The sequence below is a fragment of the Aphis gossypii genome, chromosome X (assembly GCF_020184175.1).
Source record: "Aphis gossypii isolate Hap1 chromosome X, ASM2018417v2, whole genome shotgun sequence".
NCBI lineage: Eukaryota > Metazoa > Arthropoda > Insecta > Hemiptera > Aphididae > Aphis > Aphis gossypii.
This window is the reverse complement of record NC_065533.1, coordinates 49682645-49699084: the sequence shown is the minus strand read 5'-3', so window position 1 is coordinate 49699084 and position 16440 is coordinate 49682645. Positions and strand designations below refer to the sequence as shown.

Here is a 16440-nt window from a genome sequence, read left to right as displayed (position 1 = left end):
ATTTGCCAAGGGCGCCACGGAGGGTAGTTACGGCACTGCAATGATCTTACAAAAACAAATCAGATTTATTAATTAGGTAAAGGTATACAATATACATGAAAAGTTTACCAAATAATAAAATAGTGTAGGTACCTACATTTTGAATTTTAGGATCGGAAAATATAATTAAACTCACAGATAGTAATTATATCTTCTTCGAAGTTGCAATTCCTTTCGCATTTACCTAATACATTTATCAGAATTATAGATTATATCTAATCGTCCGAATTTGGAAATTTATACCTACACCAAAATACTCCGAGGAGTATTCTGCTTCATTCAAAGCGGTAAGAAACTTATAAAAAATTACAACGATGAACAATAATAATTTTAATAAAATGGTGTTTTTTTCGAAAGTAAATCATTCGAGGAAAATAATTTAAAAAACTATTATAGATTTAAAAATATTCGATAAAAGAATCATCTTCATTAGGTTAGGAGAAATTTAAAAATAACAATTTAATATCCATCATTTGTCTGAATAAATATAGACAAGTGACAACGATGTCATAAATATATTTTAATAAATTATAATATTACATATTAATTTATTATTATTATTATCATTTATCATCACGTCGTCATTCGTCAGTCAGCCGTGTTAAATCATTATCCATTATTATATTATTCATAAATTCATAATATAAATTATTATTATAATAATCATTTTACATTATACAGTGACGCATTGTCGCAGACCGAAGACGCCAGACAGACAGCGTACTTCAAATTTCAATATTGTAGCAGTGCCGCAGTGCCGCAGTGGTACGGAAGTACGGTACCCATCGATGAAAATGCCGTACTATAACCAAAATGTCACGATAATCTATCGTTAACTATAAGACGACAGAGTGACGAACAGTCAAATGTTCACGGTCGACCAAACGGAAAACGACCACTCGCGCAAGCCACAACGTTAGTGGTTACCCAGTCGATCAACTGCTAACGCCCCGTTTTTGTCGACCATTTTTTTTTTCATTTTTTCGCAAATAAATAAAAATCATTATTAAGATAACGACGTGAATGATGTGATATAAATTATTATTATTATTTGTTTACTATAAAATTATTTCATTCGTTTTTGATTTGTACGCGATTAGGATTTTTTCACTACTATTATATTTAATTATTCATTCATGAGGTTACGGTAGTACGTACGGTTTCTCACGAATTTCATTTCACCAGTGCAACTCAATAGCTAGTGATCGAACAGCGATTTTTACTGCTTAACAATGCATTTGATATGTCGTTTCTTTGCGAATATTGTGTCAGATGCTTTTTGCTCAAACTACTAAATCGTAACTTATTCAGTCTATTAGACTATCTTTGAAACGTTCGACATCACAGCATCTGCATGCAGCCATGATCTCAGAGCATTGTACGTTCATCAATCAAAAATCAACAGTGATTTATCTGTGGTTAGTTATAAATAATATTATATTATAGATATATTATACATCAATTAATTATTTTTATAATTTTGTTCAATTTTTTTATTTAAACATTCGCTATTTATATGGATTTTTATATGAGCATTTTAAAGGACTATTGCCAGGTTGTGCGAAAAATCGAATAATTTAATGGACAAAATACTAATAATTCATTATGTATAGTGATGATTATTTATGCAACTCGGCAAAGTGTCTATACTCTTTACAATTACATAAGTATTCTAAAATGAAATAAATTTCAAGTTTATAAAAAAAAAAATGCTTATGCTATAGTCAGTTTAAAATTACATTCAAAAATATTTTATGTAAATTATCTTAAGTAAAAATCCTTGTTCAATTATTTTATTTTATTTTATTTATTATAGTGTGCATAAATAAAATTACCATTATAGATGTTATTCATATAATCAGTATCATTTAATATATTTTTTTACACATCTGGAACCATTATTATTATGTTAATCTAACAAAATATTATAATATGTACAACATACACTATAACCATTACAATTAAAATGTATAAGTTATAAGTTATAATCATTGTAGATTATTGAATAAATGTTTTGATTTTATATTTATGAATTATGATAAGTATTGAAACTTGAAACCTTATTCATAAACTATTTACAACAAAGATATAGTCCAATACATAGTAAAGGAGTTTGTTATTAATAATTGTTATTACTGCATATTGATAATGTTATTTCAAAGGTGTAGTGGTTGCTAACCCTAGTTATAAGACTAAATGCTACTATATATTATATTGATTTATATTTGCATTAAATAATATTTTATGTTTTGCTTAAATCTAAATTAAATTTTTACTATTGATACGTTCTTATATTAATTATAGTATGATATTTTTATAAGTTTTTAAATTTAAATTTACAAATAAAAAGATTCCTCAAGGTATAGCCCTTATTATTACTTATTTGAAATGTTAATATAATTGTATGTCAATTAACTTTAGCTGTAGTTATATATACCTGATATTATATAAGTTTATTTTTTATTTAATATTATTCCATTTTTGGAGATTAATAAAAATACGTAAAAATATAATTAACATATTATCTTTCAATTACTATTTACTAATTATAATTATGTTGATAACTCAAAGTCATTTTAAAATTTCCATTAAATATAAACACTTACTAAATATGTTTAACACATTTTAAATTCTATAATAATATAATATATAAAAATTGATATTGACATTTACTTAACCATTTTGTATTTTTCCGGGAAGAAAATTATCATATTATTATTTAAATAAAAATTAATCAGGTACTTAATATAATATGTATCAATTTATTGATATTAAAATATTATGAATTGACCATTCTTGAAAATGTATAAATTAATAAAAAGTTTTTTTTCCATTGTTTTGGTAAAATTAATTATGTTTTCCGAACATTGTTAGTGCTCTAAGTCTTGAATCTTAGCCATGGTTAGGTTAGCTACATTACTTTACTATATATAAAATTTATAATTTCATGTGTTATGTTCTATAGGTATTATTATTATATTAACATATAAATTCAAATATGTAATTTTTTTTTCTGACTATACTTAATGTTAGTTTAAAAATATAGTTTTTTATTAAATGTTCAAGAGTGAAATAAATAATAGTAAATTAATATAATATAAGCCCTTAGCTATAAATTTTAGAATGACATAATTTTTTACATATTTTCAAGTTTGTAATCAAGTTTAAAAAGCTTCAAATAATTCAATAAAATTAAAATAAGACATGGATGTTGGAACAGGTATTATTTTTTTCAAATTTGAGAATTATCTTAAAATAAAAAATATAGGCGACTGTAAGTTAAGCTCAGTAATTTTTAATTAAATAATTTTGCTTAATGGTTTAAAATATTAGATATCTGATTTACAGCTTTAATTATATTTTATAACAATTATAAACTACTATCTCCCATTAAGAAAATTGAGACAAATTATAACTATTATACAGGAATTCTTGGGTTTGGCTTTACTTTTATTTTACATGGTACTAGAATAAATTCTAGTCCTCCCACATACAAATTTCTACATGAAATGACCTTGTTGTGAAAAATGTTACAAATACTTGTCATAAACATTTTTAGTAGCACAGTTTTATTGTTGATGATTAGCAATCACAATATTATAATAATATTTATTATTTAATTTGTGAATTCAATAATTGTATGCTGTTCCTATAGTATTAGGGTTTATATATAAGTATTTGTTACTAATTATTAGTATTTTAGTATACAAGTGAATTGAATTTCTGAGATTTGATAAACTGAATTATAAAAAATTAAAAAATATAATTTTAAAAGGAAAATTATACATAATTTATACCCTCATCATTGGTGTGCACGTAGTTGACTGCTAAAATATTAAGTATCACTACTTGACACAATGATGGATTTAAAGAACAGATTACAGGCGAGTTTCTAACTAAGATTATTTTTCTTCAAACTAATTCTATATAGGTTGTGTGCTGATAAATTTTAAATAAACAAATATTCTTTTTAATCTATACAAAGTAGAAAAATTAATCTTATCAATTATGTATGCATTTACTTAGTTTTATGAACTTTAGTTCATGAAAGTATTTTAATACTTTCATTTTAAAATATATTAATAAAATGTAATGAAAATATGAAATTTAACTTAACATTACGGTATTATTTATGCATTGAAAACTTTTAATTCAGATTAATTTTAAGTTTAAACCTTTATTTAAAAATGATTAATAAATATTAAATACTTATTATTAAGACTTTTATATTTATAATTTAAGCATTAATATAATTTAAATAATGTTTTTAGAAAATTTCTTATGGATTACTTATGACGTATAATGATAGAAGGTGTGTCAAGAAGAACCTTAGCAGGATCGAGTGGCACATACAATGTTCGTGCTACCGAATTGGCTGTTGATCGAGGTCGCTTAAAGTCAATTAATGCTACTGTTGTATTTCTTGATGACACTCAGCATTGTTTTAAACTTGATGTAAGTTTAGTATTTAGTAGACATTTTCAATTTAAATTATGACTAACATTTAATCTTGTTGTTGTATTATATTAATAAAATACAATTTTTAGAAACGAGCTAAAGGTGAAGCATTACTAGAAGCAGTATTTCAACATTTAGAATTAATTGAAAAAGATTATTTTGGCTTACAATTCACTGAAAATGGGTTAACTCCATCTGTATCAAATACAGATGTTTTAGTATGCTCATCATTATTATTATTATGAAATTTACCTAATATTGTGACTAAAATTTTGCTTTTTTATTATCTTTAGAGATGGCTGAATCCTAAAAAAAGTATTAAAAAACAAATGAGAGGTAATTTATCATTATTATTATTATTATTATTACATAGATTATTTATCAATGATAATTAATGTTTTTTCTTTTATGATTCAGTTTATTAAAAAAAACATGAATTTAATAGTTTTAATTTGAAAATTATCGAATAAATAATTATATTATTTAATAATTTCAGGAGGATTTTTTTATTTTTGTGTTAAATTTTATGTGTCTGATCCAAGTAAACTTCAAGAAGAATATACACGTTATCATTTGTATTTACAATTACGAAAAGATATTTTACATGGAAAACTTCTTGTGTCTCCAAGTACTGCGTGTCTTCTCGCCAGTTACACTGTTCAATGTAATTTATAATTTTAAAAATTAATTAATTTATAAAACATTAATAAAATATTAATTTAATGTTTTAGCTGAACTTGGAGATTATCATCCCGAAGAACATAAACCTGGATATATATCTGGTATGGTTCTTATTCCTGGTCAAACAGAACAATTGGAAAATCAAATTTCTGAATTACATAAATTACACAAGTAAATTATATATAAATATACAAAAACAAATATAAGCTTACTATAAACTTTTTTTTAATTATTAGAGGCCAATCTCCTGCAGATGCTGAATTTAATTTTCTGGATCATGGAAAGAGATTAGATATGTATGGTGTTGATTTACACAAAGCAAAAGTGGGTATTTTTATCATAAATTATTAAAAAAATAGCATACCATTAAAAATTATAAATTGTTTTATTTTGTTAAATAACAGGATTCTTCTGATAAAGAATTAGATATTGGAGTTACATGTAATGGTTTAGTTGTATTCCAGAATAATATTCGTATTAATACATTATCATGGGCTAAAATAGTAAAAATATCATTTAAGCGAAGACATTTTTTTGTTCAACTACGAAGAGAAATGGTAAAAAAAACTATACATTGAATTTTTTATATTAATATCATGTATATTTTATATTAAAGTTTAAAAATTCAATTGTTTACAGTCTGAAAATTATGATACTGTATTGGGCTTTAACATGATGACATATCGTTCATCTAAACATCTTTGGAAATCTTGTGTTGAACATCATTCATTTTTCCGGCTAAATCAACCCATTTGTCCATCAAATAATAGAGGATTTCGAAGATTGTTGCCAGGTCCATTTCTTCTAGGTTCCCGGTTTTCATATTCTGGACGAACTGAAATACAAACAATAGAAGAGAGTCGTATGTCACAACCACGACCTCACCGAACATTTCTTAGGTAATTATTGTTTTATTTATACTTTATCATTTAAACAATTTAAACAATAATAATTTATATTAATTAACTTGTAAAATAGCTACTATTGTGGCATTATATTTAATTATTTAATAGTATTTGATTCTAAAATTGTTTTATAAGTAATAACTATATTTTATAGTTGAGAAGTTAAAAATGTATTTAGAAAAATTTTAAACTGTCAAATAAAATAAGCTTATATACTAAGTTGTTTGTTTTTAGATTTAAAAGTAAATACTGTTCTAAGCAACCGGTTAACAACAATACTGAAAATAAGAGTACAAAATCAATTCTCAAATCATCTTCTAAAGGAGCACATGATAATAAAGTAAAGTCAGTCGATAAAGAACCAAGACCTGCTTGGGGTCCAAATTCATCACTTGTATCAGATGAGTAAGTGTTAAATATAATTTTGAAGGAAACGGCAGTGTCAAATTTTGTATGGAAAAAACCTTAAACTATTATAAACTATAAGTTATTTTTTGAAACCATTCTATACGTATAAAAAAAGGATTTTGAAAGAGGTTGTTTTGTAAATCAATTGAAAGCCTAGTTTTAATTTTTATTTTGTTTTCAATAAATCAAAAACAATTAAATTTAAAATATGATTTAATTAGTAAATTTTATCTTAAAATAACCTCCATTCAGCATAATAATTTCAAAATTTCATCTGTTAGTGGCTTTACAATATGATCATATCTTTCTTAAAAGAATTAAATTTGTTAAGAAATAATTTCTAAAAAGTACTGCCTAGCTTATGGTTTTTTGTATGAATTTATTTACTGATGCTACTGTTCTTTTAAATTAAATAAATACTATTGTAATATTTTATTTTCACATTTAAATTATGGTTTTATAGTGAAGGTGGATTTATATCTTCAGCTGTCCGTCCAAGTAGTAGTAGTAGTGGAACTGGATTAGCAGCAACTGGCCGAAATTATGTTGATGATGACATGTCAAGTAGTATTTATGATATTCCTGCATATGATACAGAATCTTCTTTGGTAATAATTTATAACTATACAATATTATATTATAGTGCCTAATTACTTAAATTAGTAAAACTTGTTCAGTTAATAAACTTAACCAGTGATTAATGACATAGATTATTTCAATAAGAGTAATTTAAATTATTTTTATTGAAAGACATATTATTTCCATTGAATAATTTTGGTATAGGTTAGGTTAACCAATTTTTGTTGAATATACATTTATTTCTTAATACTAATATTATGTATCATGCCCATTTTATAGTACTGTTGGTAATTGATTTTCAAATACTCTAGACTTAAATTCTATATAAATAAAAAATTATTATTTTTAATTTAGTTCGTATTTTTTACAGGGTTGCGAAAATAATGTTGTTTGCATTCATATGAATGCTGATGAGGAAGGGCGATTTGGATTTAATGTAAGAGGTGGTTCAGATTTAGGATTACCAATTGTTGTGTCCAGAGTTGTCCCTAATACAGCAGCTTATCGATCACAACCTAAACTCTGTGAAGGTGATCAGGTTAGTATATTTTATTTATTCTCTTAGTACCTATTTTAAAACTTAATTTGATATTGTTCACTCAACTTCTAAGTTTTATTTTTCAATGTTATTTATACTTTTATTTATACTACTTGAGTGTACAATTTTAATAATATTAAATAATTTAGGTTTTAATGATAAATGGACAAGAAGTTAGTGAGATGGTCCATGACGATGTAGTAAATTTAATTAGAGCAGCTAGAGATGTTGAACATGATGGAAAATTAGTTTTAACTGTCCAACAAAAAGGTAAATATCATAAGATATATTTTATTATTAATTTGTTATTTGTATATCATCATGTTTATATAATAATTTCTTTTATTTATAAAATCAATCAAGAAAAATTTATTGATCCATTTATCTACCTTATATAAAATAAAAAAAGATTGTTTTTAAATTCAATTTACAAAATATTATAATTAGAGAGTATTTAAATTGTTTAATATTTAATACATTTTTAAATAAAAATATTGGATATTATTTATCCTACTGAATAAGCATAGGAATAAGTTTTTTTTTTATATTCAAAGATTTTAAAATAATAACTATTGCTTTTTAAATATTTTTCTTAATACAATTTAGTGGGCAATTAAATTAGTGTTTATGTTGCTTAACAACTTGTAAAATTAGTTTTTAATATTTATTTATTTGTAGAAAATGTAATTAAAATGTGTTATGACTTATGAAGTTGAATTAAAATCAAAATTATAAATTTGGATAGCCAAAATAAGACATATAATAAAAATAAAAATAATGATAATGTATTAAAAATTTATTTAGTAATACATTTTTATTTATCACTGTAGTTGAAATTTATGTTATTGTTCAATATAAAATAAGTACCCATAATTTTTTGAAAAATAAATTATAAATTTATGTTATAAAGATATGTTTTTACTTAAATTTTGGTAATTGTATCAATAAATTCTAATTAAACATTGGGATTTATGGACAGTTATTATGTTAAGTTACCTAAGTGTACAAATTTAAATATTGATTTAGTTACTAAGTATTATAATGTAGTATAATACTTTATAATGTAGAAAAATCAATGTTTCTATAATAAGTTATAATGTATAGGTGATGATGATGACGATGATGATGATTTGAAAGAAAAAGAAGAGGAACCTTTATTTCAGTATATACCAGAATCTCCACCAAGTGTTATGTCATCTGATCCATTAGTTCAATCTATATTACTGCTTGGAGATGGTTTAGCAAGTGGATCTTTACTAACACAGTTTGAACAGCTCTATAGGCATAAACCAGAAACTCCTATGGATAATGCTAGAACCACTCAAAATATACATAAAAATAGATACCGTGATATAGCTCCCTGTAAGTATAATTTATGATTTATAGACAAGAAAAATACATTTATGTAAAGAAAAAAAATATTAATATATTGTTACAAATGAAATATTTAACAAATCATATTTATTGATTAAAAATGTTATTAATTCTTAATATTATTCAGATGATATAACTCGATATATTATCAAAAATCAAGACCATGATTATATTAATGCCAACTATATAAATATGGAAATACCGGGTTCAGGAATCATTAACAGATACATAGCAACACAAGGTTAGTAAATACATATTAAATATAAGAGTTATTTGTTGTTTGAGTTTACTCATGGTTTTTATTTTTTATAGGACCACTTCAAACAACAATTAGTGATTTCTGGTGTATGGTATTAGAATCTCGTAGTACCTTAATTGTTATGGTTACTGCACTTGTTGAAAAAGGCCGACAAAAATGTGCTAAGTACTGGCCACCAATCAATGAAACATTAGAAGTTAACAGCAATATAACATTAAAATTAGTGTCTGAAGAAACTGATACTTCTAACATTATTGTTTACCGACAAATAGAGTTAACTGAAACAAGCGTGAGTATTCTTAAAAAGACATCATAACAGCATTTTATTTGTTCCTATTTTACAAGGAATAGCTAATTTATTACTAGTATTTTATGTTTAATTCCATTAATTAAATATTATATTGAATTGCTCTAATATCAAATAAAAACTAAATTTTTCTTGTATTTATGTATTTTTTCAAATTTGTAGTTTACAAATTGATTTTTAATTAAATGTGCATGAATGTATCTAATATTGGTAATAAATTATATTAGTCATCACTCATCAAAATTCCATGTACCGCTCATACATGTTTGAATTTTTTTTTCAATCAAAAATTTCCCGTAAATGGATAAATATTAAACAATATAAAAATAAGGTTTTTACAGTAAAAATAATGTTATGAAATGATATTTTATGATTTTTAGTTAATGAATGTAAGGATATTGAAAAAATCTAAGTTCAAAATTGTTTTATTATCCTAACTAACTAATAAACCATATTCTTTTAAACAATAATTATAAGTTTAGTTTTATTTATGGACATGAGCTATACATAATAAATTTTTAAATGTATTTTTCAGACTAATGAAACTAGATCTGTTACACAACTTCAATATAGTTTATGGCCTGATCATGGTGTACCAGATGATTCAGATCGCTTGTTAAATTTAGTAGGAGCTGTGCGTAAAGAACGTGCAGGTGTTGTTGAACCTGTTATTATACATTGCTCAGCTGGAATTGGACGTACAGGAGTGATAATTTTATTAGAGACTGCATTATGTTTAATAGAAGCAGGTCAACCTGTTTATCCACTCGAAATTGTCCGACAAATGCGAGATCAACGAGCTATGATGGTACAAACTTCAGTAAGTACACTTTCAAATGAATATACATATACATTAAATTTGGATGTTGATTACTCATTTTTTGCAAGAAGGTATGTTTTATCTGTGTGACATTTCACATATTATGTAATAATTTTAAAAATATACTATAGTGATTTTGAAATTGTATATTTGATGTATTAATATACTATTATTTATTACTAATACTTAAATTAATTAATATTTTTTTTTCTTTTTAGAATCAATATAAATTTGTATGCAGTTGCATACATTATGCATTTACACAGGGTATTGTGAAACCATTGCCGGAATATAGTCAACAATAAAATAATCCGTCTTCTGGTAAATGCAATTATCCTTTAAAAAATGTATTTATTTATTTATTTTATTTTTATTTATACCTATACTTTTTCCTTTTTTGACATTTAAACGGTAGAAAAATTGAGTATTATATCAATATTCTATATTATGTACCATGACTTGACTTTGAATAAGCATCAATCATTTTTCTTATTAGATTAATTATTTATAATTCCTTATTGAATTAACCATTTTTTTTGCCCCCATTAAATTTGTATTTTATACATACACCATTTACTAATTTCATAATATTGTCTTAATTCTATTCTTTTTCATAAATGTATTACTGTGCTCTAAATATGTATGTAATTTATTTACTCTTTGTGTGTTATTATAAACTCTTTGTTTGTGATTATATACTAATAAAAGAAAATGCTTATAAATAAAAGCTCTATGATTTTTGTGTTGAATGAAATAAAAATATTTGTTATTATGTTATAACTTATAGATTTTAAAATTATTTTCAGAGATATATAGTATTTATTATTAAATACATATTATAATATTATATGATTTTAAACCAATGTTTTAAAATATTAATATGTATTCACTTACATTTTATATTATCACTTTTTAGCAAATTACACAAATTTAGATGTCTGTGTTTAAATTTACTACAAACATTGAATTGTATTCCACTTAAAATAATAAGAAATTAAATTACACTAAACTTTTGAAGAACCTTTATACAATAATTAAGTCAAACGTTTATATTATATAAGTATTAAATAATTTAAATGTAACTATTAAATAAAAACTATTATAATATCAATAAATGTATTTAATTAATATGTTAGTATAAACTTGTAAATGTTTTTCAGTAAATGAAACAATCAAAAAACAAAGTATAGTAATTAATAATTATTTTTCATTAGTTCACGTTTTGTGTCTGAAAAGTATCACATCTTAAATGGTCATATGGTCATTTTCCACTTAAGAATAAGAAATAATTAAAAAATACACAGTTTATAAAAACCAAAAATATCTGTTATAATGAAACGCTAATAAATTAATAATTGAAATATTGTACTAATATAAATATTAGTAACAAATTGTGAACATTTATAATACAAGTGTATTTTATATTCATGGAAAAAAATACAAAATTAACTGCATGTCATCATAACTAATAAAAATGATTATTGAAAAACTCGGTTGAAGAACATATTATGTACCTATTGTATTAGACTTTCAGACTATTCAATACTCCTGTACATTTAAGTCTATTCTATTTATTGATTTACAGTATTTTTGTGTTTAAATAATTCCAAGTATAAGATTAAAAGCATCATCTTAAATATATTCATAACATTAATGTGGTCTTATGTGAACCTCATTAATTCAGCAATCCTTTATTTTGATATTTGCTGGTTTATCAAGATTCTACTGTATTTGACACTAATTAAAACATAAGTGGTATATGTGTATAATGTATATATTTTATTACTCAATAAAAGAATCTCATAAGTTCTAAGAAAACATGTATTTGAATTTAGAGTATTTTACGATACAAATTTCTTACATGAATAAATTTAATTTGCACATTTAAATTATTTTTATGTGGAGTAATAACTACAATTAGAAACATAAAAATGTTAACTATAGGATACAGAACATATCAATTAGACAACATTTTAGTATTTTTAATCTAAACGTCTGCCATTCGTACTTTATGCAACAGTCTTTGGTGGATTGAATATAACGTCCAAATTTTTAATTTCATCTGTAACAATTAAAAGTACAAATAAATAACACTATTCATTTAAAGCTCAAGTTATGTTGTGGTAGTATACATTTTAGTGAGATTGCTTTAGTTTGCAATAGTTGCCAATGAGTATATAATTTTATGTAAGTAAGAAGTACCACTAACCACCCATAGAAAAAAGGTTGGCTGTTAAAAATACAATTCCAAAATATGGTATTTATAAAGTACAGCAGAATTTATTTAAAACATTTATAAAATGTAGAGATTTAGAATAAGATAAAAAAAAAAATTTAAAAAGACTAGGTTAAAGATATAGATTATATTTATTTCTGCAGGGAACATAAAATTTAGATCATATTAACTAAAGTCACAACATAACTGAACTAGAAATTATTTAAGTAGTTTAAACACTAATAATTTTGTTGTATATTATTATAATCAATTGTGTTAGCTAATATTAATTAATAATCACCTTCAGCAAATTTCTTCTTTTCTGCAGCAATCCTGGCTTCTCTTTCAGCAATCTTTTGATGACGGCTTTCCTTGGATCTATCTTCTTTTTTTTGCAGATAACTGTGTCTAGTCGCTCCATAGGTTACACCTAACAACAGGAAGCTCCATCGACCAAACTGAATAACAATAAATATAATTTGTAGTTTTTAAACACATACACACACACACACATATATATATATATATTATATATATATATATATATATAATATATATATATATATATATATAAATATTAACAACAAAGCTCAAACAGTAGGTTTTACTAGTTGAATAATAAATAATAACTTTTAATACGGTATTTATTTGTACAATGACGTATTATTGTGACAGTGTCTATTATATTATAGTGTACTTAATATGAAAAAACCAATTTATTTTGTAAGAAGAAAAGTATTTTCATATTATATGTTCCAAATTTAAAAAAAATGTCATAATATATTATACTGTATGCATGTGTTAAGTATACAAGTTGTTTCTCTGCTTCAATAATTGGGTGAGAAATGGTTGTTGAGAGGTAATTATAAAAAAAAATATATGAGCAAAAAATAAATAATATAATATAGTATGAAATCAAATATATTTTATAATATTAATAAATTATATAATTAAATAATAATAAATTATCTTAATAATATTTTTTATAAATAATTCAAATAAATATTAGTAATTTTTTGAATAATTTATTCAAACAATTAATATATGTTAATTGAACGAAATATATCTTATTAAGTAATAATTAATTAATTTTAATGTCTGATTAAGGATTAATCAGATTTGTAGAATTTGTTAATTTTAAGTTGTTAAGTATTTTTTTAATTTTTATATTTGCTATAGAGATTTGAAACAAGACTAATATCAGATGTTTCCCCCCTAATTCTAAGTATTAAAAATATAATTATTGTTTAGTGTTTAAGTACATTAATCTATTTCATACTCAATAGTTTTTAACGACTTGTATTTACAATTGATGTTATGGGTAAATTTTAATTCTATCAACTTTGAATTATAATATAAAAATACATAAATGTATAATTTTTTACTTTTTTTCACCTCATAAACATGCACACAGGGATTAGGTTGGACTGTTAAATATTATTTTCACATTTTTCTTTTAACACATGGACCGCGTACTGACACTAATTAGCTTCAAGACTTTCATTCAGCAACATGTTTGATGCCATTTGGTGTCCAATATATATTTAAAGTAAATAGCTTATAATTTCCTATGCATTGCTGAATTGATATTATTATTATTATTTAGAGTGAATAAATTCATGTTTTAAAAAAAGTATTTATAAGCCGTTTATAGGAGCAATTTTTTAATGTAATTTAAGTAATTTTTAGAAAAGTGATATACACATTGGGTGAAAACTGCGAAAAGGATATACAATCATGTTATATCTCATACCTATATTTATTGATAAACTTAACTGAAATATAATTTTTATTTAATCAACTAACTTGTTAGGTACTTACACAAAAAACAAATTATTTGCCTTTAACATTTATTATTAATGACCTTCACTTGACATTTAAAGTGTTATTTATATAAATATAAATATATAAACATTTTAAATGTACTTAAATACTTATTAACATTATGTAATTAAATCTTTGAATTAAATGAGGTGATCTACAGTTATGTATTATTAATTTATATGAATTAAACTAGTACTTATACTCAATAGTATCTTAGCTTGCGATTTATAATATGACCTATATATTAATCATTAGTAACAAAAAATTCATAGTATTAGTACAATTATAAAAAAATGTTTAACGAAAATGATAGTATAGTACAGCATTTAATATCCAGTAATCATTATCAAGAACTTTTAATAGTGAGCCTAATTTTAAGTTCAGGTAATACCTACACATCATGAACATACATCTAAATGATTGGAAATCTTTTCAGCTCATTTAATATGGAGTATGTAGAAATATTACAGCAGGTTAATCTTAACGGTGCACATTGATTGCATCTAATTAAGTAGGTAGGTAAGGAAATTGATATTAACAAAAACATTTCGGTGCGAAAGATAAAGAAGAATGTAAGCATTTTGATTTTCGTAGATCAACAGAAATGGGTTTCTACTCTTTATCGGGGGAAGATAATTTAAAGCTCTTAAAAACTAATGGAGTGTTTTTTAACAATACACCTAAAATAGATCCAATGGTTTAAATGGTAAACCGCACATTTTCGAGCGCATCGACAATTAATGGTTCGGCTAAAAAAATAAACACTTACCCTGATAAGTGGCGATACATTAACTGGTGCTTTAAAGTCTCGCGGCATTTTGACGATTAATGGGACGAAGTTTGCGTTCAAAAGTCAATAATCTTTTCTCGGCGTAGCAAAAAATTTGCAAGTACCACGATTGATGGCGTTTTGGGTGTAAGTCTGTCACCTGGCTATGAAAAAATTAAATGTTAATACACTAGAATCTGATAGTGGGGAAGAGATTTTCTTCCAGTCGTACCAACCCGACGGTCAGATGTTATCGTACGATATTATGTTTGGACGAACGCATTCTAACACAAACGTACATTTACGTTAGTTGACGTAATTTTGCGCCATAACAAATGATTTGAAAATTGTGATCGTGTTCATAAATTATAATTTGATAATTTTTTTTTTATTATTCAAATTGTCAGCTCATCAGCATCATTCAGAAACCGGGTAACTAATTACTAAATATCAAATACTGTTTCAAATGTTTACCTATTATGTACATGATTGTGTTGAAAGTGTTTTTATTTTTATGTTCGTCATTTTTTTTATATTACAAGCCTCTATCAGTTATCACCATCGAAATAGTTAAGTAGTTAACTCAATCATTGTACTTATCTTACTATTCTTACTACCTCTTGCCATTTGATTAATACATTTTAATTTCTGGTTCTTATTTTATAATTTTGTTCATAAATACCTGATGAATCTTTAAACTAAATTTAGGATTATAAATATAATTATAAGTTATAGGTATAATTGGAATGGTAGTTAATTAAAAACAAAAAAAAAAAATGATAATTAGGTAATCCCTCTGTAGTACAGACAATACAGTGAATGTTGAGTCTACATTGTCATTGAGTGGGTCGTGGGTCATTGTAATGGATATATATTATATTATTATATATGAATTCAATAATAGGTAAATCATTATACCTATAAATACAAACAACGATTTTAATCAGAGACGAATGACGATCGGCTCATATATTATATTATTATATTTATTTTATTACAGATTCATATTATCATATTTTATTTATTATCTATAGATACTTATTTTTTTTACTATTAGTAAAACGAAAAGTGTTATTATATGGTTTTGGTATAAACAAAAAGTAGCTTGTAAGTTATGTAAAAAAAAAAAGAAGCTATAATCAATCTAAATATAAAGTATTTTTAAAATGTAATTTCGTCTTATTATAAAATATAATAAATATGTATACAAACAAATTTTAAGGTACCATAAATATTTTTAAATTGCAAAAAAATAACTAAAATT

General features: G+C 23.8%; 2 protein-coding genes across 2 annotated transcripts; one reads left to right on the top strand and one right to left on the bottom strand.

Annotated features, from left to right (window-relative positions):
• The first annotated feature begins 1116 nt into the window (after nucleotides 1–1116).
• LOC114132574 (tyrosine-protein phosphatase non-receptor type 4) lies at nucleotides 1117–12306 on the top strand. Its single transcript, XM_027998076.2, has 18 exons — nucleotides 1117–1457; nucleotides 4311–4494; nucleotides 4587–4715; nucleotides 4791–4833; nucleotides 4994–5161; nucleotides 5229–5349; nucleotides 5415–5502; nucleotides 5583–5735; nucleotides 5818–6077; nucleotides 6318–6488; nucleotides 6955–7099; nucleotides 7441–7608; nucleotides 7758–7878; nucleotides 8713–8970; nucleotides 9110–9223; nucleotides 9295–9530; nucleotides 10084–10368; nucleotides 10587–12306. The coding sequence occupies exons 2-18, from the start codon at nucleotides 4342–4344 to the stop codon at nucleotides 10671–10673; spliced, it is 2700 nt and encodes an 899-aa protein (XP_027853877.1). The 5' UTR covers nucleotides 1117–1457; nucleotides 4311–4341; the 3' UTR covers nucleotides 10674–12306.
• Nucleotides 12172–15362, bottom strand: LOC114132587 (ATP synthase subunit e, mitochondrial). The gene is made up of 3 exons (XM_027998089.2): nucleotides 15177–15362; nucleotides 12885–13041; nucleotides 12172–12430 (listed from the first exon to the last, which is right to left on the bottom strand). The coding sequence occupies exons 1-3, from the start codon at nucleotides 15222–15224 to the stop codon at nucleotides 12378–12380; spliced, it is 258 nt and encodes an 85-aa protein (XP_027853890.1). The 5' UTR covers nucleotides 15225–15362; the 3' UTR covers nucleotides 12172–12377.
• Between the last annotated feature and the right edge of the window lie 1078 nt (nucleotides 15363–16440).

What these genes read in the sequence shown, in the direction of transcription:
- LOC114132587 (XM_027998089.2), bottom strand. Translation starts at nt 15,224, where the DNA reads ATGCCGCGAGACTTTAAAGCACCAGTTAATGTATCGCCACTTATCAGG. An exon ending in ATGTATCGCCACTTATCAGG is followed by an intron (nt 13,042 to 15,176) that starts GTAAGTGTTTAT and finishes ATTGTTATTCAG; the next exon opens with TTTGGTCGATGGAGCTTCCT. An exon ending in AAAGAAGAAATTTGCTGAAG is followed by an intron (nt 12,431 to 12,884) that starts GTGATTATTAAT and finishes TAATTGTTACAG; the next exon opens with ATGAAATTAAAAATTTGGAC.
- LOC114132574 (XM_027998076.2), top strand. Translation starts at nt 4,342, where the DNA reads ATGATAGAAGGTGTGTCAAGAAGAACCTTAGCAGGATCGAGTGGCACA. An exon ending in TTTAACTGTCCAACAAAAAG is followed by an intron (nt 7,879 to 8,712) that starts GTAAATATCATA and finishes TATAATGTATAG; the next exon opens with GTGATGATGATGACGATGAT. An exon ending in ATACCGTGATATAGCTCCCT is followed by an intron (nt 8,971 to 9,109) that starts GTAAGTATAATT and finishes AATATTATTCAG; the next exon opens with ATGATATAACTCGATATATT.